General features: G+C 46.0%; 1 protein-coding gene across 6 annotated transcripts in view; it reads left to right on the top strand.

Annotated features, from left to right (window-relative positions):
- The window catches only part of GSE1 (Gse1 coiled-coil protein), a 510,191-nt gene that overhangs the window by 257,404 nt on the left and 227,356 nt on the right, over positions 1–25,431 (top strand). Inside the window, exon 1 of one of the 6 annotated variants that reach the window (XM_060788127.2) lies at positions 13,014–13,387. The exons of the other annotated variants lie outside the window; for them this stretch is intronic. Within the exon in view, the coding sequence (XP_060644110.2) occupies positions 13,345–13,387 (43 nt within the window). The 5' untranslated portion in view covers positions 13,014–13,344. Of the gene's footprint in view, positions 1–13,013; positions 13,388–25,431 lie in introns of those variants that run through there. 6 annotated transcript variants of the gene reach the window in all.

The following is a 25,431-nucleotide window of genomic DNA, read 5'->3' as shown; positions in this document are numbered from 1 at the left end:
AATATAAATACTGGAAATAAATAAATAAATTAAATTGGTTGAGACTCTTATGAGAGATTCATGGAAAAACTAGAGCAAAATGTGCTGCAGATGATGTCCCTCCCGCAGAAACAAAGTTTTGGTCATATAATAAACTTTTCCCATGTTTTTATGATGAAAACAATTAGGAAATATGTTGTTGAAGTCTTTCATGGCCAGAATCACTGGGTTCCTGTGGGTTTTTCAGGCTGTATGGTCAGGTTTCAGAAGCATTCTCTCCTGATGGTTCACCCATATCTATGTCAGGCATACCCAGAGGTTGTGAGGTACATTAGAAACAAGGCAAGGGAGGTTTATATATCTGTTAAAGGTCTAGGGTGGGAGAAAGAACTCTTGTCTGTTGTGAATGTTGCAATTGGCCACCTTGATCAGCATTTAATTGCCTTGCAGCTTCAAAGACTGGCTGCTACCTGCCTGGGGGAATCCTTTGTTGGGAGGCATTAGCCCTGATTGGTTCTTGTCTTGAATTCTCTTGCTTTTTGGCTGTTGCTCTTTATTTACTATCCTAATGACATTTATAACTCAATTACAGAAACGGTGTTACATAGTGTAATCTGAACCAATGAGCTCTAAAACTCTTCATAGAATCAAAGAGTTGGAAGAGACCTCATGGGCCATCCAGTCCAACCCCCTGCCAAGAAGCAAGAATATTGCATTCAAATCACCCCTGACAGATGGCCATCCAGCCTCTGTTTAAAATCCTCCAAAGAAGGAGCTTCCACCACACTCCGGGGCAGAGAGTTCCACTGCTGAACGGCTCTCACAGTCAGGAAGTTCTTCCTCATGTTCAGATGGAATCTCCTCTCTTGTAGTTTGAAGCCATTGTTCCGCGTCCTAGTCTCCAGTGAAGCAGAAAACAAGCTTGCTCCCTCCTCCCTGTGGCTTCCTCTCACATATTTATACATGGCTATCATGTCTCTTCTCAGCCTTCTCTTCTTCAGGCTAAACATGCCCAGCTCCTTAAGCCGCTCTTCATAGGGCTTGTTCTCCAGACCCTTGAACATTTTAGTCGCCCTCCTCTGGACACATTCCATATTCTTGTTCATAACACCTGATCAACTGGTTCCAATAACAAAAACACCAATCTATTAACAGTCAATCAAGTGGGTTGCCTTCCACCAGGTGAGATGACCAGGTTAAAACTGTAACTCCATAGCATTGAGCCACAACAAGAACTGCACAACTTTGCACCGACCTGCATTCCTGCCACTTTCCCCACCTAGCTTTCTTAATGAGTGACACTGAAGCTCTCTAGTTTGGCTTCTCGCCCCCAGTTATCGCCATTCACTCCCGTTCCTTGGCCAATGTGGGATAACTGGAGGGAACAGGAAGTTGCTTAGCAACCACCTTGTACTCTTTCCTCAGGTGTGTTTGTGGTTGCCTGGCAACAGTTGCCTAGCTCCCTTCCCTCTTGGTTCACCTGTTTTCTTGGAGTCACACCTGTTGGATGAGAGAGAGGGAAGCCCCTTTTCCCCAAAGGGGAAATGGAAGATATGCCATCTTGCCAGGATGTGCTGTGGAAAGATGCTTTCGTACCTTTGAAAGGGGTTAAACCAGGCATGGGCAAACTTTGGCTCTCCCTCCAGGTGTTTTGGACTTCAACTCCCACCATTCCTAACAGCCTCAGGCCCCTTCCTTTTCCCCCTCAGCCGCTTAAGCGGCTGAGGGGGAAAAGGAAGGGGCCTGAGGCTGTTAGGAATGGTGGGAGTTGAAGTCCAAAACACCTGGAGGGCCCAAGTTGGCCCATGCTTGGTGTAGACCAGACATGGGCAAACTTTCTAACTTGGGGACCGTATGCTAGCATTGTCTGCTAAGAGGACTGGCGGCTCGGTGATGGATGGAAGAATGGATGGAAGGAAGGAAGGAAGGAAAGTAAAAGAGGGAGAGAGAGAAGGAGAGCGTAAAGTGGGAATGAAGGAAGGTGAAAGAGGGAGAGAAGGAAGGGGGGAGTAAAGAGGGAAGGAAGGAAGGAAAGTGAAAGAGGGAGAGGAAGAGAGTGAAAGAGGGAAGGAGGGAGTAAAGAGGGAAGGAAGGAAAGTGAAAGAGGGAGAGAGGGAAGGAGGGAGTAAAGAGGGAAGGAAAGAAGGAAGGTGAAAGAGGGAGTGAGGGAAGGGGTAAAGAGGGAAGGAAGGAAGGAAAGTGAAAGAGGGAGGGAAGGAGGGAGTAAAGAGGGAGGGAAGGAAGAAAGGAAGGACAAAAGGGTGGAAGGGATGGGTGGAAGGAGAAAGAGGGAGGTAAGAAAAGGAGATAGGGAGATAAAGAGGAGGAAAAGAGAGAAGGAAGGAAAGACAAAAGGGAAGGAAGGCTGAAAGGGTGGAAGAAAATGATGGAAAGAAGGAAAGGAAGGAGGAAGCAGAAAGAGAAGGAAGGAAGGAAGGAAGGAAGGAAGGAAGGAAGGAAGGAAGGAAGGGAAGGATGGATGGATGGAAGGAAGGAAGGGAAAAAGGAAGGAAAGAGAGAAGGAAGGAAGGACGAAAGGGGTGGAAAGGAATGGAGGGAGGGAGGAAAGGGGAAACAGGGAGAGAGGAAAGGAGGGAAGAAGGAAGGAAGGAAGGACAAAAGGGTGAAAGGGAAGGAAGGAGGGGAAAAGAGGGAGGTAAGGAAGAGAGGGAGGGAAGGGGGAAGAAAAGAGAGAAGGAAGGATAGGATGGTTAGAGAGAGGAGGGCCCGAGAAAAGAGCCCAAGGGCCCACATTTGGCCCCCGGACCTGGGTTTGCCCATACCTGGTGTAGACCAATGGCATGCAATCTTTGTGTGACCTTAGCAAGTCCCACTTCTGAAATCAGACTTCTGAACAAACCTTGTTAAGCAAACCCTCATGAGATGTTCATCTTGGGATCTTCATTGGTTGGAAACAACTTGAAGTCGCCCAAAAAGTAGTGCTGTGCTCCTTCTAGTGGCCAAGCAGATGTTTGCAATCTCCTGGTCCCTTCCTCATCTCTAGCATTCTCAGCATTCTGTTCTTGAAGACCATGTGAGGTATGCCCAAGATGAGTGAGCGAGCGAGCGAGCGAGTATAAAAGTATGCACAATGCTCCCCTCCCTGCAGAGCTGCAAAGAGGCCTGCGGGAAGAAGAAGAGCGTTTCACATTCCATTTCTGAAGAGGTTGCTAAGAGCTGGAATTCATACTCCAGGCATCCTTCTCGCTGCCCTCTTCCCAACCCCACATTATGCAGGGAGCAAAGGGAAGCAGGAGCCAAGCATTCAAGCCTGAGAGACTGACTCCAATACGTGCAATAAAAAACATTCAGCTCCTCTTGTGAGGCATGGAATGGGAGAAGTGGCTAGAGCTTCAACGGCTTCTTCCATGAAGGTTGGCTTTCCTTCCACCATCTGGAGGTCCTTCCACCTCCTTACACTGGGGCCAGGCCCACATAACATTTCCTGTTCTCAATTCAGCAAGTATGTGGGTAGCTGTTGTTGTTGTTGTTTAAAACTAACCAAATGATCCCAGCCTACCCTTTTAACAGATCTTAGAAGCCCCTAATATGAACCTGGCTCTTCTGGCTCTAAGTTGCAACTTGTTCTTGCAGAAAAACAAGGAGATTGCTCATTTCTGGAGGGAATCCCGATGCTTCTTCCTTCCTTCCTTCATTTCTCCCTGTAGAAATCCTCACTCAGGCTCCCAAGTGCCAATCACTCATTCATATGGATTTCTTGCATGCTTGAAAGCTGGAAGGAGTGAGCTCCTTGCATGAAACCCATAAAGCCAAAGGAATGAAGGTTTGGTCATGGATTGATCAGCTTGTGGTCTATCTGTAAGCCCCAAATACCCAATTCAGAAGCTGATTTTTATAATTCCCCACCAGTATTCAAATATGGGCATGTTGGGTATGCATGCCAAGTTTGCCCCAGATCCATCCTTGTTTGGGTTCGTAGTGCGCTCTGGATGTCGGTGAACTACAACTCCGATAAATTCCTCCAAAGATCTCCAGTACGTTTTGTTGGTTATGGGGGTTCTGTGTGCCAAGTTAGTTCCAGGTCCATCATTGGTGGAGTTTGGTGTGCTCTTAGATTGCAAGTAAACTATACATCCCAGTACCTACAACTCCTATAAATCATGGCGATTTATAGTCTGTTCTGTTGGTGGTCAATTTTTCTCTGGTTGCTGTGTGAATAGGAAAGGGTTATATGAGAGGCAGTGGGCGGGTTCATGCAAATTACACACCAATTGGGGAGAGTAAGAAACACTGGGGTGTCTGTGGTGGAGAAAAAAAGAAAATAATAATAATAATAATAATAATAATAATAGTTTACTTTATTTGTATACCGCCCCTCTCAGCCTTGTGGCAATTTGAGGCAGTTTCAAGGCAAAATTCAATGCCACAAAATACAATTTAAAACATTAACACCAATAAAATCATAACAACAGCAATGAAAACATAAGTCAGTAAATCCTCAATAGAAACATTGTCCAATTCCATTGTATAGTTGTTCCGTTTTCCTGTGTCCACTCCTCAATATTTGCAAATACTTGCTTGAACAGCCATGTCTTGAGTTTTTTTCCAAAACATTAGGAGCAAAGAAGCCGATCTAATCTCCTTGGGGAGGGCATTCCATAGCCGAGGGGCCACCGCTGAGAAGGCCCTGTCTCTCGTCCCTGCCAACCGTACTTGTGACGAAGGTGGGACCGAGAGCAGAGCCTCCTCAGACGATATTAACGACCTTGATGATTCGTAAGGGGATAGAATTGTCCCTGTATGAAAGCCTTCACTTGGGTGGTGGACAATATGGTGTTGGGAGGACTCTTGGACATGTCTCTTGGACATGTCCATGGCAGGGCTCTTGGACATGTCCATGGTGCTCACTATAACCTGCAATGTCATTGGAGGGAGGGCCATTGGTGCCTCCTGAGTAGTGGGAACTATAGCTGTTTGTGGAAGTGGGAGCTTGTCTGTGGAAGTGGGCACGCCAGACACACACACACATACGTTATAAACCATAACAATGTGTGAATTAAAACCGAACACTGAGATAGGATCCTTGCTTTCCTTCCATCAGTAAGTCAAAACATTCCTGTGCCATCAGACTTTTGCAGATGGTAGGGCTTTTCATACTGCTGCTCTTAAGGTGGAATCTCTTCTCCTGCTTGAATCCATTGCTTTGGCCATTATAGTTGTAGAAAGCGTCTTAAATACGACACCCTTTCCCATATTTAAACCTAGCATTCTGTTCTTCAAGATAAACATACCCAGATCCTCATAGGTATTCATAGTTTCCAGACCTTTGACCATTACTTTCCTCCATATAGACCAGCCAAGGGGCAAACTTGGGCCCTCCAGGTGTTTTGGACTTCAACTCCCACAATTCCTAACAGCCGGTAGGCTGTTAGGAATTGTGGGAGTTGAAGTCCAAAACACCTGGAGGGCCCAAGTTTACCATTGCCTGATCTAGACTCTCGATGCAACATATCACATTGGCTTTTTTAGCTGTTTTCTTTTTCCCATCTGGAGTAAAGACGAACTCTTTTGAACCATGGGTCGCCCTCCTTCCTGTAAAAGGCATTTGTTTCCTCGGGTGGAAGAAAACCCTATGGAATTCACAGGGTCACCATAAGTCAACAAGCGACTCGAGGGCACAGAGCTCCTCAAGGGTGAGCAAAACTTGTTGTTTTCAGTCGGCGCTCGAAAAAACACGGTGGCTGTGGCGAGAGTCATGCTGCGGTCTAATGATGTGCCTGGCAAGGGCTTGTGGGTCCCCTGACTCCCCTCTGACTGGCGTAACCATCCCTGCCATGGTCCCATGAATCCCTCCTGACGGGTTTTGGCAACCTTCTCCTCTCCTTGCCTCTCTCCATAGGAAAAATACAATTAACCCGCTGCTCCCCGTCTCATTCCTGCAAATAAGGGAGCAAGTTGGGGGCAGGGGTCGTGGGAGCCGCCTGAACCCTCCTGCGTTCCTTAAGGCAAAGAGCGATGGAGAGTAGTGTGTTAAGGTCAGGTTGTACAAATAGATCGAAGGGGGGATAAATGGGGGCGGCCCATTCATATATATCTATATATCTGCCTGAGAGGATACTGGCTTGCTGAGGGAATAACTTCCTCTTTGCCCGGGAGATAAAGGGATGATGCCCTGACTGTTGATTTACCTCTGTGTGTGGGTTGTATATGTCCTTAGCATGTTATGATTCCTATCTGGAGTGTTTATGGTAAGGCTTTCAAACCTTACCCATAAGTGTCTATTTGGGTGCGATCAAGAGAGTTCGGTCCTGGTCCCAGGACTGTTCAACGTCTTCATTAATGACTTAGATGAAGGTATAGAGGACAGGCTGATCAAGTTTGCAGATGGGACCAAATTGGGAGGGAGAGCTAATACTCCAAAGCACTGGGTCAGGATGCAAAATGATCTCAACAGATGAGAGCTGATTGGTCAAAACTAACACTATGAATTTATTTATTTTAAACATTTATACACCGACCTTCAGGACCTCTGAAGAGGGTCTCAGGACGGCTTCCAAACAGACAACAATTCAATGCAAAACATAGTATAAAACACATAATAATACATTAAAATAGACATTAGAATCAGTTCACCAGATTAAAATCGGCATATTAAAATGGTCGTTCAAATCAGTCAAAGTACAGTCCAATAAAATTTTGTCTTCCCCAGTAAAACAAACTATTCTGTGAGCACTTGATCCCATAACCAGGATTTAAGTTTCTTCCGGAAGGTTAGAAAGGAGAGGGAGGATCTAACCTCAATAGGGAGGGAGTTCCACAGTTGAGGGGCCACCACGGATGAGGCCCTGTCTCTCATCTCCATCAAACATGACTGCGTTGGTGGTGGAGCCGAGAGCAGGGCCTCCCCGGAAGATTATAAGGTCCTAGATGGTTTGTAGAGGGAGATACGTTCAGACAGGTAAACTGGGTTGGAGCCGTGTAGGGCTTTATAGGTTAGCACCAACACTTTGAATTTCAATAAGGACTTTTTTTCTGCCACACATAGGCAGAAAAAAAATGAAATGCAAAGATACAGGATGCAAAGATACAATAGTCCATGTGAGAAAGATCTTGGAGTCTTCATGGAGAACAAAACTATACATGAGCCAAGAGTGTGATGCAGCAGTTAAGAAAGCCAATGGGATGTTGGGCTGCATCCAAAGGATTCTAGTGTTCAGATCGAGGGAAGTCCTGGTGCCCCTCTATTCAGCTTTGGTCAGACCTCTTTACCTGGAATATCACTCTGTCCAATTCTTGGCACCACAGTTCAAAAGAGACATTGACTCTAAGCTGGAAGGCATCCAGAGGAAGGTGATGAAATAATCAAAGGTCTGGAGACCATGGAGCCCAATGAGAAGTGTCTTAAAGAAATGGGTCTGTTTAGTTTGCAGAAGAGAAAGTTGAGAGGAGACATAAGAGCCATGGATAAATATGTGAAAGGGTGCCATAAGGAAGAGGGAGCAGGCTTGTTTCCTGCTGCCCTGGAGACTTGAACTCAATGGAGTAATGGGTTCAAAAGACAGGAAAGGAAATTCCACCTGAACATTAGGAAGAACTTCCTGACTGTAAGAAGAGCTGTTTATCAGTGGAACTCTCTGCCTCGGAGTCTGGTGGAAGGTCCTTCCTTGAAGGCTTTAAAACAGGGTCTGGATGGTTATCTTTTGGGGGGAAGGGGCTTTGATTGTGCTTTTCCTCTATGGCAGAAGGGGGTTGGACTAGATGGCCCACGTGGCCTCTTCCAACTCTATGATTCTATGATTGTTTTATTTTTATTTTAAAAGATAAAAATGGAAGCATCCTGCATTCCTTATAATTATAGGTGATGGGGAATACTTTGGCACGTTGCTGAAACAAAGGGCGAAAGGTCCGCAGCGGAGAGGGATCAGCAGTCCGGATTAGGTGAAACATCTGTGCCTCTGTGGTTTATCCCTTGTGGGCGTTGCAGCATTTCCTTGTTTTTGAACAATAAAAGAGGCCTTGGAAACCTTAGGAAAATACAGTATGGCATCCGTATCTATGAGGGGGATCCATTCCAGGACTTTGCATGAATAAGGGAACCCATAAGTTAAAGCGAATCCTGTTGGAAAAAAATGACTTCTGGCTGAAAACATACCACAGAGGCACACCAGAAGACCTAGGAAATGTCTAGGGAGGATATATCTCTAGACATATCTAGGTATGCCAGGGTCAACTTTTGGTAGAAGCGTACCTAGACTCATACTGGAGGACCTGGGAAATGCTTAGTGAGGATATATATCTTATGCCCTGCAGTGTGCCTTTATGATCAACTTCTGGTGAAGGATACTATAGAATCATCTGGAGAACCTAGAAAATATTTAGAGAGGATACAGCTCTGGGCAGACCTAGGTCCTCCAGCATGACTATGGTCAACTTCCATTGGAAAGATATCATAGAATTATTTAGAGGACCTAAAATGCTTAGAAAGGATACATCTCTAGGCAGATCTAGGTCCTCCAGAACAACTATGATCAACTTCTGTTGGAAGGATAATCGTGGAATTATCTGGAGAACCTGAAAATACTTAGAAAGGATAGATATCTAGGCAGAACTAGGTCCTCCAGCTTGACTATGGTCAACATCTAGTAGAAACATATCATATAATTATCTGAAGGACTTAAAAATACATCTCTTGGCAGATCTAGGTCTTCCAGCATGACTATGATCAACTTCTGTTGGAAGGATACCGTAGAATAATCTGGAGAACCTAAAATACTTAGAAAGGATGGATATCTGGGCATATCTGTGTCCTTCATCATAACTATGATCAACTTCTGTTGGAAGAATACCATAGAATTATTGGGAAGATGTAAAAATATCTAGAAAGGCTACATCCCTGGGCAGATCTAGGTCTTCCCACATGACTACCCGCTGGAAGGGTAGTATAGAAGCAACTAGAAGACCTCCAAAATATCCAGTGAGGATATATTTCTAGGCATAGCTAGATCTTCCAGCATGATTGTGGTGAGCTTTTGGAAACGTACCATAGAATAGTGGTTCTCAACATGTGGGTCCCCAGGTGTTTGGCGTACAACTCCCAGAAATCCCAACCAGCTTACCAACTGTTAGGATTTCTGGGAGTTGAAGGCCAAAACATCTGGGGACCCACAGGTTGAGAACCATTGCCATATAATCACATAGAGGACCCAGACAATGCTCAAAGAGGACCTGTTTTGTCAGATGTGCATAAACAGAACCGCGGATATCAGTTCCGCAGATTCTGTGTCACATGAATTTTGAGATCAAAGCCAACTTTCCTACCTGCTGACCCTCTGTCTTTTGCATGTGTGTGTAAGTAAAAGAGTGCTGTGATTCGAACTCAGCCTTTGCCCTTCTTTCTCCCCTCCCCATGGCACCTGCTCATCCTCCCTTGTTGTCTGTTTCAGGGAAAGAGGAGCGAGGGAAGGGTCTGGACGGCGCTTGTGGCAGCAGCTGCCAGGGCTGGGCACGAATCCCAGGAATTTGGCCGGTGGGGAGGGGAACGGCTGGCTCCCTGAGACCTCTGACCCCGGGGGATGATACAAGCCGTCTTCTGTTTCTCCTCCGGCTGATTATGGGGTCAACGCGGCGGCTGTGGCAGCGCTCCCTCCTTCCCTCCCTCCCTCCTTTTTGCGCTGATGGATAGATGGAGCGTCTGGAGCCCTCCTGCGCACAATAGATCTGTCAGGTTGTTGTTGGCACAATTGCGGGAGGAGGAGGAAGGATGGAGGAGGTGAGAAGAGGCGCATGGAGGCACCACACTTCCTCCAGAAAATGTGCCTTGCATGCGCTTGCACAGGGGGGTTGGAAGAGTGGAATCTGTTGGCAGCAGCTTTTATCTCCTCTCCAGAAAAATACCCCTTCGCTTTGGAAAAACAAGCCTGGAAACAAACAGTTTCTTTTCCATTTCTCAGCCTTGGTCATGGGTTTTGCAGCCAAGAATTTTAGGTCGTGTCAGGAGTGACTTGAGAAACTGCAAGTCGCTTCTGGTGTGAGAGAATTGGCCGTCTGCAAGGACGTTGCCCAGGGGATGCCCGGATGATTTGATGTTTTTATCATCCTTGTGGGAGGCTTCTCTCATGTCCCCACATGAGGAGCTGGAGCTGACAGAGGGAGCTCATCCGCCTCTCCCCGGATTTGAACCTGCAACCTGTCGGTCTTCAGTCCTGCTGGCACAGGGGTTTAACCCACTGCGCCACCAGGGGCTCGCTTTAAGGAATCACTTTGATTTATCAACTGGGAGCAAAAACAGTGGGTTCTTGGTGCCCATTGGCGTTTGGTACCAGGACCCCATGGATACCCAAATCTATGGATGCTCAAGTCCTGTTGTATTACAAGGGTGTAGGATAGACACGGGCAAACTTTGGCCCGCCTTCCAGGTGTTTTGGACTCCAACAACAGCCAGTAGGCTCTTAGGAATTGTGGGAGTTGGGATCCAAAACACGTGGAGGGTTGGCCAAAGTTTGCCCATGACCGGCTGTTAGGAATTGTGGAAGCTGAAGTCCAAAATATTATGATGACAACAATAATAGTTGTAGTTTGAAAAAGGACCATTCTTAGGTTCCTAGGAACATAGATCAAAGGAAATATTAGTGCCACTCTCTTGTGTTCAGTTGGGCCTCACCTGGAATCCTGTGTCCTTTGGAGATCACTGAGCAGAGGCTGCATGGGCTTCTTTGAGGCATGCTTTAATTGTGTATTCCTTCATGGCAAGGGGTTGGACTAGATGGCCCTTCTGGGTCCCTTCAAACTCTTAAGATTCTATGGTTGCATGTGAGAACTTTCCTTGGCCTTCTTCTGAGGCTGAGAGAGTGTGACTTGCCCAAAGTCACCCCAAAGGCTTCCATGTAAAGCAGAGGTTTGAACCCTGGTCTCCATAGACTGAGTAAACAATCAGAACCCTGCATCACACTGTCTGTAGTATTCTTAGATGCTACTAGTTGTCGCTTGTACATCAGCCATTGTTTTTACAAACTCATTAGAAAAGAAGCAGTAGTCTATGAGACTTACCTGTGGTTCTGAGGAACCACTAAAAGCCAAGGAACACTATGTAACACCACGATTTTTGTTCCTGGATCATAAATGTCATTTCCAAATTGGTTCTATCATAAAAACATGGGGAAAGTGTATTAAACTGCCCAAACTTTTGTTTTTGCAAGACATCCTGCAGCACATTTTGGTATAGTTTCCCAATGAATATCTCATTGAGTCTCAACCAATTCAACTACTTTGTGGCAGCCACAAAAAACAAAGTTTCTGCAGTAGAAGAACTCCTTTCAAAGCCAGGACAATTAAACAAGAAACAACACTTCCAAACCAGGAACAGAACATTTTCCTAATTTTGTTACATAATGTTATAGACTACCTGTTGCGTATCTGATCTCCCTGTACCTTTAAAGGTGCTCATTTTGACCTCCTTCCAGATGAAACCTCAGAAACATGGATGTATCTCTGCCATTAGTGGCTTCTAATAACTAAAAGCTTCCTGAGAACCACCACTCCTCTTAATGTTCCCCCAACAACAGCAAGAGTCTCCCTCTGGGCAGCTAAACCAGGAAATCCCAATTGAATGCCCCCCGCGAGGGTCTTACTCCAGGGGCAAACCAAGTATGGACAACTTGGATTGTTCCTGAACAGACTCAGAAGTGGAGTGGGCAGGTCAAAAGATAACCTGGCAAAACAGCATGACCTAAAAGAATCCTCCACCTTGTGTGACTGTGGAGCAGAACAGACAACTCCGCATCTGTATGCTTGGCCGCAATGTCCTGCCTCATGCACAGAGGAAGAATTGTTGGAGGCTACAGACAATGCAGTTGCTGTTGCCTGTTTTTAGTCAAAAGATATTTAGCTGCTTGTGTTCCTTCTAATATTATTATATTATCTGTTTTATACTAATTTATGTAATGCTTTTGATATGAAATAAATAAATAAATAATAGATGAAGGTAAAGGTTTTCCTTTGACTTTAAGTCCAGTTGTGTCCAAATGTGGGGGTTGGTGCTCATCTCAATTTCTAAACCGAAGAGTCAGCGTTGTCCATAGACACCTCCAAGGTCATGCGGCCAGCATGACTGCATGGAGCGTCGTTACCTTCCCGCTGGAGCAGTATCTATTGATCTACTCATATTTGCATGTCCGACCCTGGGGTGTGGTGCTCATCTCTGTTTCTAAGCCGAAAAGAGCCGGCGTTGTCCATAGACACCTCCAAGGTCATGTGGCTAGCATGACTGCATGGCGCACTGTTACCTTCTCGCAATAGGAGCAGTACCTATTGATCTACTCACATTTGCATGTCCGATCCTGGGGTGTGGTGCTCATCTCCATTTCTAAGCCGAAGAGCCAGCATTGTCCATAGACACCTCCAAGTTCATGTGGAGCCATGTCATGTGTCAAGCGCCGTTACCTTCCCGCTGGAGCAGTATCTATTGATCTACTCATACTTGCATGTGTTTGAACTGCTAGGTTGGCAGAAGGAAATAAATAATAGGCATATAGAAATATACCAAGACCTGAAGGCAAATGGATGATGGAGTTTTCTCGGGGTAGGATGTGACCATGATCGCCCACGGGTTTCCATAACTGAGGAGGGATTTGAACTCAGGCCTCTGGAGTCCAGTGCTGGAAACCTCTGGGGGCTTAAAGCACCCGGACCCTCCTCCTCTCCCACCTTCTTCCCCATTGGGGAATACAAAGAGGTAGAAGCGCTCTTGGGCCTGGAAAGGGAATGATAAAAGGAGGGAGAGGAGATGAGAGAGGGATTGCCAGGGGGAGGAAGGGGGAGAAAAGGGTCTCCGCCGTGTCTGCGATTGAGAAATGAAAAAGCTCCTCCAATTAGAGGCTTTGGTGCTGCAAACTGGAGGCGAGGCACTTGAACTGTCACAGTGGAGCCTTAATTAGCAGCTGCAGGTGAGGGGTCAGCCGCAACTCAGCAGTCTTGACAAGGCTGCTATCAAGTGCAAGGCGGGCGGCAGGAGGAGGAGGAGGAGGAAGAGGGAGGAGGGAGCAAACAAGCAAGCAAGCAAGCGCGGAAAGAGGGATGGGGGATGAGAGCTAAAGCTCCTTCAACTCAGGACAAACCCTGCCTGAGAGAGGGAAAGGGGGGAGGATAGAGCCAGAGAGGAGAGGGAGATGCAGCTTGCCTTGAGAGGGAATGACATGGTGGCTGGCTCTCTGAGTCCCATCAGCAGGGATCCCACCCCTTGAACCCTCCTCCTCCATCCTTCTGGGGTCAGAGGGAGCCCAAAGAGAGACAGAACCCCATTCTGGAAGGAGAAAGCAAAGGGTTGGGCCTGGAGGGGTCACCATGCCATGGATGGATGCTGTTTAGGTCTTCCCTGCTTCTCCCCATCACCTCCACCGCCAGGGCATCATGCTGGAGATGAAGACCTGGTCCTCCTTACTTCAGAGCCTGAGTGAGTGGAAGTTGTGTTTGTGCCCCTTGCCTAAGAGTAGCAACACCACCCCTGGGAAGGGACTCAAGGAGAGGAGAAGGCGTTTGAAGGATCAGTTTGCTAGGCACGGATGTATCCTCACCTTTTGCCACCTTCCTAGAGATTGAGATCTGGAGGCCAACCCAACCAATCTTGGTTTTCTTTAGCTTTAGGAGGAGATGGCTTTGGGGAAACAACTTCTTGTGGATGAATTTGGGGTTAAACAACCTCTTTCCTGGCAGTCTTAGTAATGGGGATCCTTTGCCTGGTGCACATCCCTCACTTTTTGGTACCTTACTAGAGATTGTGATCTGGAGGTCACTCAAACCTATCTTAGTTTTCTTTAGTGTCCAGAGTTGGTGAAGCTCTGTTTTAGAAGGAGATGGCTTTGGGGAAACAGTTCTTGTGGACTAGTTTGGGGTCGAACAACCTCTCTCCTTCCAATCTTAGTAATGGGGATCCTTTGCCTGGACATGTCCCTTTTGCCACCTTCCTAGAGATCAGGATCTGCATGCCACCCAAATCTATCTTGGTTTTCTTTAGCTTTAGGAGGAGATGGCTTTGGGGAAGCAGCTTCTTATGGACTATTTTGGGGTCAAACAACCTCTTTCCTTGCAGTCTTAGTAATAGGAACCCTTTGCCTGGCGCACATCCCTCACTTTTTGGCACCTTACTAGAGATTGTGGAGGTCACTTAAACCTATCTTGGTTTTCTTTAGTGTCCAGAGTTGGTGAAGCTCTGTTTCAGAAGGAGATGGCTTTGGGGAAGCAGCTTCTTGTGGACAAGTTTGAGGTCAAACAACTTCTTTCCTTGCAGTCTTAGTAATGTGAATCCTTTGCCTGGACATATCCCTCACCTTTTGGCACCTTCCTAGAGATCCAGATCTGGAGATCACACCAACCAATCTTGGTTTTCTTTAGCTCTGCTTTAGGAAGAGATTACTTTGGGGAAGCAGCTTCTTGTGTAAGAGTTTGGAGTCAAACAACCTCTCTCTTTATTGCAATCTTAGTCATGGGGACCTTTTGCCACCTTTCTAGAGATTGTGATCTGGAGGCCACTCAAACCTATCTTGGTTTTCTTTAGCTCTGTTTTAGGAGGAGATGGCTTTGGGGAAGCAGCAACTTTCACTGTATTAGCATGGTAAGATGTGTTCCACACTAGGCATGTGTACTCAGTAGCAGGATAGCAAAGTGCAAGGGCAGATGTCTTCACTGTGTGTGTGTGTGGTTGTGATCCCTAGGTTGTACCAGTCAGCTTTCGTATGATATTGTTCCTAGCACCCACATTTTGCTTGATATTCAGTAAGTGCTTCTTGTAAATCAGAGCACTGTCCAGGTAACTCCCAGGATTTGGGTGTGCTGCAAATGGTTGAACAGAAGCTATCTGAAGCTTTAGGTGCTCTTACTGCCTATTACAGGGAAAACCAGCTGATTTCCCATCCATCTAAAATTCAGACATGTGCTTTTTTACTTTAAGAAGGGACAAGCATCTCGAGCTCTGAGGATGACCTGGGAAGGAATCCCACTGAAGCATTGATGTGAGTTATTCCCATGGTGGTTGTGTGTTGAAAAATCTGGTCCAAGATCTTGATAGAGTTTGGTGGTGACTAAAGTGGGGACCAAGAAGCCATGAAATAGAGCAGCGTTTCTCAACCTGGGGGTTGGGACCCCTGGGGAGGGGTTCACGAGGGGTTGTTAGAGGGGTCATCAAAGACCGTCAGAAAACACAGTACTTTCTGTTGGTCGTGGGGGTTCTATGTGGGAATGTTGGCCCAATTCCTTCATTGGTGGGGTTCAGAATGCTCTTTGATTGTAGGTGAACTACAAATCTCAGTAAATACAACTTCCAAATGTCAAGGTCTATTTTCCCCAGTGTTCACATTTGGGCATATTGAGTATTCAGGCCAAGTTTGGTCCAGATCCATCATTGTTTGAGTCCACAGTGCTCTCTGGATGTAGGTGAACTACAACTCCAAAACTCAACGTCAATGCCCACCAAACCCTTCCAGTATTTTCTGTTGGTCATGAGAGTTCTGTGTGCCAAATTGGTTCAATTCCATCTTTGGTGGAGTTCAGAATGCTCTGTGATTGTAGGTTAACTATAAATCCCAGCAACTACAACTCCCAAATGACAAAATCAACCCCCCTGCCCCCAATGCCACCAGTATTCAAATGTGGGCATATCGGGTATTTGCGCCAAATTGGGTCCAGTGAATGAAAATACATGCAGCATGTCAGTTATTTACATTATGATTCATAACAGTATCAACATCACAGTTATGAAGTAGCAACGGAAATAATGTTGTGGTTGGGGGTCACCACTACATGAGGAACTGTATTAAGGGGTCACAGCATTAGGAAGGTTGAGAAACACTGAAATAGAGGGACAATGTGAGCTTTGAAAACTGATGTTAGGAAAGGGCTACTTATTGGGAGGCTTGTATATCGGCCATTGTTTTTGTAATATCATGAGAAAAGAGCCATTGGTCTGTGAGACTTACTTGTGGTTCTGAGGAACCATTGAGAGCCAAGGAAGAGAAAACTCTGTAACACAATGATTTTTGTTCCTAGGCTGTACATGCCATGCCCCAATTGGTGAGAAAAGTTTATTGAACTGCACAAACTTCATTTTTGTGGGAGGGAGATCCTGCCCACATGTTGCTCTGGCTGTTCAATGACTATCTTGAAGGCTTGGAGAAAGTACCAGACTAGGTCCTGTGTTGTTTCTAATGAGCTGAATGTTGGGGGAGATGCAAAGGCCGGCCGGCCGACCTCTATTGAGAGCCTTCTCTTCATTGCAAGCTAATTAAACGCTACCTGCCCAGACATTTCCTGAAAGGAGAAATCTCCCTCGCCATCAGCCCTGGCTTTTTGACCCTGGAGGTCAAACCTTTGACCGCCCCTTGGTCTTTGACCCTTTTAAGAGAAAAAAGGGTTTCCAGTGCAAAGGTATTTGATAGCTAATCCCATCTCAGAATGTCACTTCTCTCCCCCCCAAATGCCCCTTTTGCAGAGTGGTGTGAAATTTAAATTCAATTTGATTGGATAGGATTGGGATGGAAGGAAGTTGACTGGGTTTTGGAGAGCAATTCCAAATGGCATCAAAAGGGAAGAAGAAACCCTAAGTATGAATGCTGCAAGTATGAATGCTGCAGTTGATCACCTTGATTAGCATTGAATAGCCTTGCAGCTTCAAGGCTTGGCTGCTTCCTGTCTGGGGGAATCTTTTGTTGAGAGATGTTAGCTGGCCCTGATTGCTTCTTCTCTGGAATTCCCCTGGAATTATTATTATTATTAATAATAATAATAATAATAATAATATTTATTTATACCCTTCCACCATCTCCCCAACGGGGACTCGGAATGTCTTACATGGGGCCAATCCTGGACAATATATTACAACAAAAATAAAAACAAAACATAAGCAACAAACAACAGCATCAAATTACATTAACAAAAACAAACAAACATGAATACAGTAACAAAATAACATACAATAACACAATTGCAGTGACAATGGGCGATTGGGTGATTAGCTGATTAATTAATCACCTAATTAATCAGCTAATCACTTCTCAACAAAGGATTTCCCCAGGCAGGAAGCAGCCAGGCTTTGAAGCTGCAAGCCTATTAAATGCTAATCAAGGTGATCAATTGCAGCATTCATGCTTGCCTCAGACAGACAAGAGTTCTTTTTCCTACTGAGGATACTCCTCAGATATATAAACCCCACTTGCCTAGTTTCCAACAGACCTCACAATCTCTGAGGATGCCTGCTATAGATGTGGGTGAAACGTCAGGAGAGAATGCTTCTGGAACATGACATTCCAGCCAGCCCGGAAAACTCACAGCAACCCACTGATTCCGGCCATGAAAGCCTTTGACAAGAAATCAGTCTCTCCTGCTGTCAAAATGTCAGAGGGGGGCATATGATGCTTTTCACATTGGTTTGTATTAATTTGGGATTATATTCTTTCTTTCTTTCTGCCCATGCGTCCCCTCCCTTCTGTCATCTTTGCATGCTCTCTTAGTGTGACATTGCAACAGAGAGAGATTGGGGACAAACACTCTCTTTGGAGGTCACCGAAATGTGCTGATTACAGGCCTCCCAAGTCGCAAAAAAAAAAAAAAAAGAGCTTACAGCAAATCCCAAATCCATCAGATTCCAGATTAGGCTGTTCAGATTTTGTCTCTACCATTCGGTAGTGGTGATGAAGACTTCCTCCCCTTTTGCAGTTCTCTCAAAAATGCCGGAAGCCACAATATTGACATCTTAGGAAAAGGTAAAGGTTTTCACCTGACATGAAGTCTAGTCGTGCCTGACTCTGGGACTCTGGTGCTCATCTCCATTTCCAAGCCAAAGAGCTGCTGTTGTCTGTATTTATTTATTTCTGAAATGTTGCATACATTTACTTCCACTGCCCGAAGGCCTGGTCCCAAAATCTTGATTTTAAATTTTTTTTCTAAAAGCCAGGAGGGAGGGAGCAGATCTTACCTCATTTGGGAGTGTGTTCCATAGGCAGGGAGCCACAGCCGAGAAGGCCCTATCTCTCGTCCCCGCCAGATGCATCTGTGCTGTTGACAGAAGTGAGAGCAGGACCTCCCCAGATGATCTTAGATTACGAGATGGGACGTAGGGGTGGATGCGTTCGGACAAGTAAGCTGAGCCAGAATCGTATAGAGCTTTATAGATCAAAACCAGTAGACACCTTCAAGGTGATATGGCCACTGGCATGACTGCATGGAGCGTTGTTACCTTCCTGCAGAAGCTGTACCTATTGATCTACTCACATTTGCATGTTTTCGAACTGCTAGGGTTGGCAGGAGCTGGGGCTAACACTGGGAGCTCCTCCCACTCTCCCCAATTCGAACCTGCCTTTCAGTCAGTAAGTTTAGCAGCTCAGCAGTTTAACCCACTGCGCCACCGGGGGAATCCAATTGACATCTTAAAATGTTTCAATATTTGGGTGGTCAGTGGAAGAGAAAGCAGATGCAAGCTGGAGTCAGACAAACACATACTTCGACTGTATTATTTTGATGTCTTCTGTACCTCTTGGCATTGAGACGACAGGTGCTAGACCAAACTGGACACCATTGCCTTGGAGCAGGCCTGGACAAACTTGGGCTCTCCAGGTGTTTTGGACTTCAACTCCCATCATCCTTAACCCCTCAGGCCCTTTCCTTTCTGCCCGCTTACGCTACCGGCTATTAGGAATTGTAGAAGTATTCTGCTTTGGTTAGACCAAACCTGGAATATTGTGTCCAATTCTGGGTACCACAATTCAAGAGAGATATTGACAAGCTGGAATGTGTCCAGAGGAGGGTGACTAAAATGATCAAGGGTCTGGAGAACAATCCCTATGAGGAGCGGCTTAAGGAGCTGGGCATTTTTAGCCTGAAGAAGAGAAGGCTGAGAGGTGATATGATAGCCATGTATAAATATGTGAGAGGAAGCCACAGGGAGGAGGGAGCAAGCTTGTTTTCTGCTTCCCTGGAGACTAGGACGCAGAACAAGGGCTTCAAACTACAAGAGAGGAGATTCCATCTGAACATGAGGAAGAACTTCCTGACTGTGAGAGCCGTTCAGCAGTGGAACTCTCTGCCCCGGAGTGTGGTGGAGGCTCCTTCTTTGGAAGCTTTTAAACAGAGGCTGGATGGCCATCTGTCAGGGGTGATTTGAATGCAATATTCCTGCTTCTTGGCAGAATGGGGTTGGACTGGATGGCCCATGAGGTCTCTTCAAACTCTTTGATTCTATGATTCTAAGTTGAAGTCCAAAACACCTGGAGGGTCAAAGTGTGTCCATGCCTGTTCTACAGCATAGATGCATTCCTGGTCACCCAGTGTTGCAGTTTAGGACTCAAACCACTGTACAGTACCACACTGTCCTTCCCATCAGTGTATCACCATCCTAGATTTTATATCATGTCAGGCATTATTTTACAGGGAACTTTGGGTGGTACCCCTGTAAAGCCAAGGCACGGAAGTGCTTTTATGTGTCATTTCATAGCCAGAGTAGACGTGACCGGGGCCACCGGGGCAGAGACTGTGCTCAGGCTGATGGAAAAGGTCCCTCTATTGATCTGTGTCACAAATGATGCGAAGTGGAGCAGGGCCTGCAAATCAAGAGCGAGAGAGACCTTTCCTGAGCCAAAGTGCTTATTACTGCAGCCCTGGCACTCGGCAAAAGCAGGCGGGCAGGCGGGTGGGAAGGAGGGGGTGTTTCTCGTTAGAGTCCCAGCCGCCGCGGGCTAATGGGCAGAGGGCACGGCGGACAGAGGGCAGGCTGCGCCCTCTCATACGGAGAAGGCCAAGAGGTGCCCGCTAAGCTCTTCTGGCATCAGAGTTCCCTCGCCGGGGGAGGATTAGCAGGCAGGGGTTATGCAGATGGACGGCTGGGCAAGCTGTCGGGATCACGGGAAGCTGGAAGCGGCTCAGGCTGTAATCTGAGCTGGCGGGGAGGAGGAAGGCCAGGAAGAGAGGGGCTGCGCAGATGGGCAGTGCTCTGCATCCAGGCCAGGAGGAGGGCAAAGGGGGGGGGGGGGCGCTTCTGAAGAACCCCGACATTTGGAACCCCTTCTGAAACCTGTGCCAAAAATTTGCAGAAAATCCCTCTTGTTTTGCAGTATTGAAATGCAAACATGTTCCTGGAAAACACCTCTCACCCCAAAAACAACCACAATGGTTCAGTGTCCTGCAAAATTCTGCACTTGTTTTGCAAATACAACCTCGCCTTTTGCAAAGAATGGGATACCTGGTAAATCCTAAAATTCCAGCAACTCTGTCCCAGGATTTTGCAGCAAAAATCCCTCTGTTTTGCAGGATCCAGATGCAGTGGGGTTCCTAACAACAATCATTCAGTGCTCAGCATTCCTTTTCAAGTTTTGCATTCCTTTTCAAATACACTGTCTTTTGCTACTAATTATTTATTTATTGTGTCAGGAGCGAACCAAAACAGTTGTATTGCATTAAAAACACACAAACAAATCACAAAGTTTGCAGTCTTGGTATTCTATTAAATGTCCTTTGACCAGTATCTGGCCACTTGGAGTGCCTCTGGTGTTGCTGCAAGAAGGTCCTCCATTGTGCATGTGGCAGGGCTCAGGTTGCATTGCATTAGGTGGTCTGTGGTTTGCTCTTCTCCACACTTGCATATCGTGGATTCCACTTTGTAGCCCCATTTCTTGGCTCTGCATCTCGTGATGCCAGAGCGCAGTCTGTTCAGCGCCTTCCAAGTCACCCAGTCTTCTGTGTGCCCAAGAGGGAGTCTTTCATTTGGTCTTAGCCATTGATTGAGGTTCTGGGTTTGAGCTTGCCACTTTTGGACTCTTGCTTGCTGAGGTGTTTGCTACTAATGGGATACCTGGTTAATCCTAACATCCCAGCGTTGTGCATTCTGCTCTAAACCTGTGTCAGGGTTTTGCAGTTGTTTTGCAACGTCTCCACAAATGAGGTACAGAATATCAATGTAGGGTTTGAGGGCAACAACCTTTTCCAACAGCAACATTGTTCCAGTCACTATGAAGGTTTATAGTTGTTTTGCATTTAAAACCTCACCTTTTGCAACAATCCTAGAAAGGCAAAATAGGTGTCTTAAACCAGAGGCGCCTTAATCTCCACCATCATCCTAAACCATTACGTCTTAAACTGGAAGACTTGACCCGAAATGGAGTCCCATTAAGCTCAATGTTGGGATCCTGAAAATAATTGGCAATAGTGGAAGTTTTGCCACCTAGTGGCTGTTTTACACATTTACACAAATCTGCTAGCAACAACAATCTTTACAGTGCGCTCTAAAGATGCTTCAGCTGCATTTCCTAAATGGGAAATCATCCGGTGTAGCAAGACTAGCAAATGATGCTTTGTTCTTAGTAAATGTTTGTTTATTAACCTGTTTTATATACCCGCATACCTGAGGTCATGTAAAAATATCTTAGGAGTGGAAAATTTAAGAAGTTCTGCCCTAAACTAGTGGAACAAAACCGCTGCATTTTGCAACACCTCACATTCTGAGATATGGAAATATAAATGTAAACACTCCAAAAGCCATGATGGAGTCCTGCCTTTGGATAGTCCGGCTGCCATATGGCTTCTCTCCAGGTTTGTCTGCCTGGCTGTAGCCTGTCTTGGGAAGGGGCCCTTCTCGTGTGCGCTCTTCTCCATTACAGGGTGATGTCAGGGTTTAATTTGGTGGTTGCGCCTGACAGAGGCTCCAGGCACACAAACACACACACACACACAGAGGAACAAACACACAAACACGCCGACAGCCCTGGCTTTGTAGTTCTCTCTCCTGGGAACCAAATGGGACTCGGAGAATTTGGGATGGCCTAGGACTCCCAAGGACTCCATCAACAAGATCTGCTTGGTCAATGGCAAGAAGTAAGTAGGGCTTCTTTTTTTCCTTCCAGCCATTTGTTATTTTGGGGAGAGAGAGAAAAGGCAAACACTAAACCTCGACTAAACACTCACTTTTAATTCCAGCTTGTTCTGCAGCAAGACTATCCTATAGTTCTTCAGTTTGCTTAATGGAGACCTTTTCTTGAATTTATGCCCACGTAGAAAGCTTAATTTGGATGCCTAATGCTTTTCAGTAAAGTTGCAAAACTATTTCCCACCCTCATCTTTTGACTTCTGATTTTCTCCTTATTGAGCCTTTTTCCTTCCATTCCCCCATTCCTGGAGGGACCGTTTCTTGCTGATGGAGCTGTGCTGAATTTGGGTTTATTGTGCCAAAAGAGTTAGTTACAAGAGTTTCCTGATATGCTGCTTTCGTGACCTTCCCAAGGGCCTTGCATACGCAGCCTTTTCAAAACAAACAGGCTTGTAGTAGCTTAGCGTCGGTGTTCTTACTCTTGCAGTAAGGGTAATTGGATAGTACCGTTGGCCCTCCACACTTGTGGGTTTCACTTTGACGGATTTGATTATTCATGGATTTGGTTACGATGTTATCTCTAAGAATCTCTAGGTCGTCTAGCATGACTTTATGGTGAACTTCGGCCATACGGTTGCACTGGAGAAGCTCAAGGAGTACCGAAGAGAGCACTTCTCCAACCCCTTGTAGGTCCTGCAATGTGATTGTATGGGTGATGTCCAGCAGAAGTTGACCACAAAGTTCCGACACAAGTTGTAGCCCTGAAGAGCACCAGATTGGCGGAGACCATGGGCCCTTCCACACAGCCATATAACTCAGAGTAGCAAGGTAGATAATCCACAAGATCGGCTTTGAACTGGATTATCTGAGTCCACACTGCCATATAATCCAGTTCAATTAGGATTTTATACAGCTGTGCGAAAGGAGCTCTGCTTTCCATCAAACATTCCTCTGTCTCTTGGGCTAAGAAGAGATAACAAATTAGATCTGCTAATATAGTGACGACCAACATTTGGCCCTCCAGGTGTTTGGGACTTCAACTCCCAGAAGCTCTGGACAGCTTGTCCAATGGTCAGGAAACCTGAAGTCCAAAACACCTGGAGGAACACAAGTTTGGACACCACTGCATTTGCAGATCTACCTCTTATTTCTTTCACTCCACAGGCAGCAGGCATGCGATGGTTATAGAGGTGAGACTTCCAGGCTGAAATGAGACTTCCAGATGGTATCCTTCAACATGTTTGTCCCTTGGCTTCTACCTCACAGCATTGTAGGGGAAGGTGGAGATGCAATCCAAAATAGTGAAATGACTCTCTGATTTATTGTAGGACACTACCTCTGGGCTGAACTGGATGTTGTTGTGTTGTGTTGGTGTGGCAGGCAGAGCCTCCTGACTCACAAAACCTGGTGGTGCCTATTTGGGTCAGGAGGATGAAAGGGATTTTGCTGGAGTTCAGACAGATTAAGTGACTTTCCAGGGGATTTTGGGTCTCTTGCATCATCTGGAGATACTTCCCTGGAGGTATCACTTGCAGTCCTTCTTGAGCTGTGGCTTGAAGAGGCTGGCAAAGAGAGGAGGACCAGATGGGGCGGGCAGATCCCTGTGGCTCAAGGATAGTGACTGTCTTTGCTCTGCCAATATTGTATTTGAGGCAGGAATAGGCTTGAACAAGTAAGGGAGGTACAAGACTTCTCCCCTTCCTACCTGCTGATGAGCTCCTTCCTCCCACACTTACTGTCTTGTTTAATAGCACACGATTTCTTGTTAAATCAATATTGTGTTGGCACCTGTTATTGCAGGACATGGAACCACTCCGCCTTCTCTCTTCAAGCTGTGACTTCTTTCTGTTTCTTTCCCTCATTTTGTGACATACACACAGTGACCAAAGTAGGTACAATAAGCCTGAGCCCTATGCCTAGCCTAGGAGGAACCAAATGGCTTGAGGAGCAGCAAGCAAAGCTGGCCAGCTTCTCCTTAAATGATTCGAGTCCAAGGTTGGCGGGTCTTCCATATTGGCTTTGTTTGCCTTGATGCTTGACATGTTTGTGAGTCTCTTGAAGAGAGATGTCTAGAGGAGCTTTCTCAACCTGGGGGTCGTGGCCCCTCGGGGGGTCGCGAGGGAGTGTCAAAAGAGTTGCCAAAGACCATCAGAAAACACAGTATTTCCTGCTGGTCATGGGGGTTCTGTGTGGGAAGTGTGGTTCTATTCCATCATTGGTGGAGTTCAGAATGCTCTTTGATTGTAGGTGAACTATAAATTCCAGCAACTACAACTCCCAAATGTCAAGGTCTTATTTTCACCAAACTCTACCAGTGTTCACATGTGGGCATATTGAGTATCTCTGTCAAGTTTGGTCCAGATCCATCATTGTTTGAGTCCACAGCACTCTCTGTGTGTAGGTGAACTACAAATCCCAAACTCAAGGTCAATGCCCACCAAACCCTTCCAGTATTTTCTGTTAGCCATGTGAGTTCTATGTGCCAAGTTTGGTTCAATTCAATCATTGGTGGAGTTCAGAATGCTCTTTGATTGTAGGTGGATTCTAAATCCCAGTAACTACAACTTCCAAATGACAAAATCAATCCCCACCCCAACCCCACCAGTATTCAAATTTGGGCGTATGGCGTATTTGTGCCAAATTTGGTCCAGTGAATGAAAACACATTCTGCATATCAGATATTTACATGACGATTCAGAACATTAGCAACATTACAGTTATGAAGTAGCAACGAAAATAATGTTTTGGTTGGGGGTCACCACAACTATTATGGGGTTGTGGCATTAGGAAGGTTGAGAAACACTGCCTTAAATGGTTTCAGTCCAAGGCTGGTGGGTTAGAGGCTGTCTTCCATATCGGCTTTGTTTGCCTTGATGCTTGACATGTTTGCGAGTCCCTTGGAGAGAGACCTCCAGCGACTCCTGTCCATTGGCTTCTTCTACGTCACAGCATTGAGATGCAAACAAAAATAAGTTAGTGATGGATATACTGCAGGAGGCGCAACCTCTGGGTTGGACAGGATCTTGTTGTGTTGTGCTGTGTTGATAAAAAGGGTCAAAGGACAAAGGCCACAGATGCTGTGTCTTGTGGTGTTCAGCCAAGAGTGTGAACCCCCTCAACTGGGAGTCAGTACTTGCATTTCTCCCCATTATGACATGTCCTCTTTCCATCGCCGTCTGCAGGAGGGAACCCACTTTGAACTCACGTACAATCAAAGAGCGTTCTGAACTCCACGAATGATGGAATTGAACCAAACTTGGCACACATAACTCCCATGCCCAGCAGAAAATACTGGAAAGGTATGGTGGGCATTGACCTTGAATTTGGGAGTTTTAGTTCACCTACATCCAGGGAACACTATTATTGCATCTAACAATGACGGATCTGGACCAAACTTGACACGAATACTCAGTATGCCCAAATGTGAACACTGCTGAAGTTTGGGGAAAATAGACCTTGACCCTTGGAAGTTTAGTTGTTGGGATTTATAGTTCACCTACAATCAAAGAGCATTCTGCACTCCACCTACGATGGAATTGAACCAAACTTGGCACACAGAACTCTCATGACTAACAGAAAATACTGGAAGAGTTTGGTGGGCATTGACCTTGAGTTTTCGGAGTTGTAGTTCACCTACATCCAGAGAGCACTGT

Source organism: Anolis sagrei, chromosome 8, assembly GCF_037176765.1.
Source record: "Anolis sagrei isolate rAnoSag1 chromosome 8, rAnoSag1.mat, whole genome shotgun sequence".
Taxonomy (NCBI): domain Eukaryota; kingdom Metazoa; phylum Chordata; class Lepidosauria; order Squamata; family Dactyloidae; genus Anolis; species Anolis sagrei.
The sequence above is the reverse complement of the archived record's forward strand: the minus strand, read 5'-3'. Positions and strand labels throughout refer to the sequence as shown.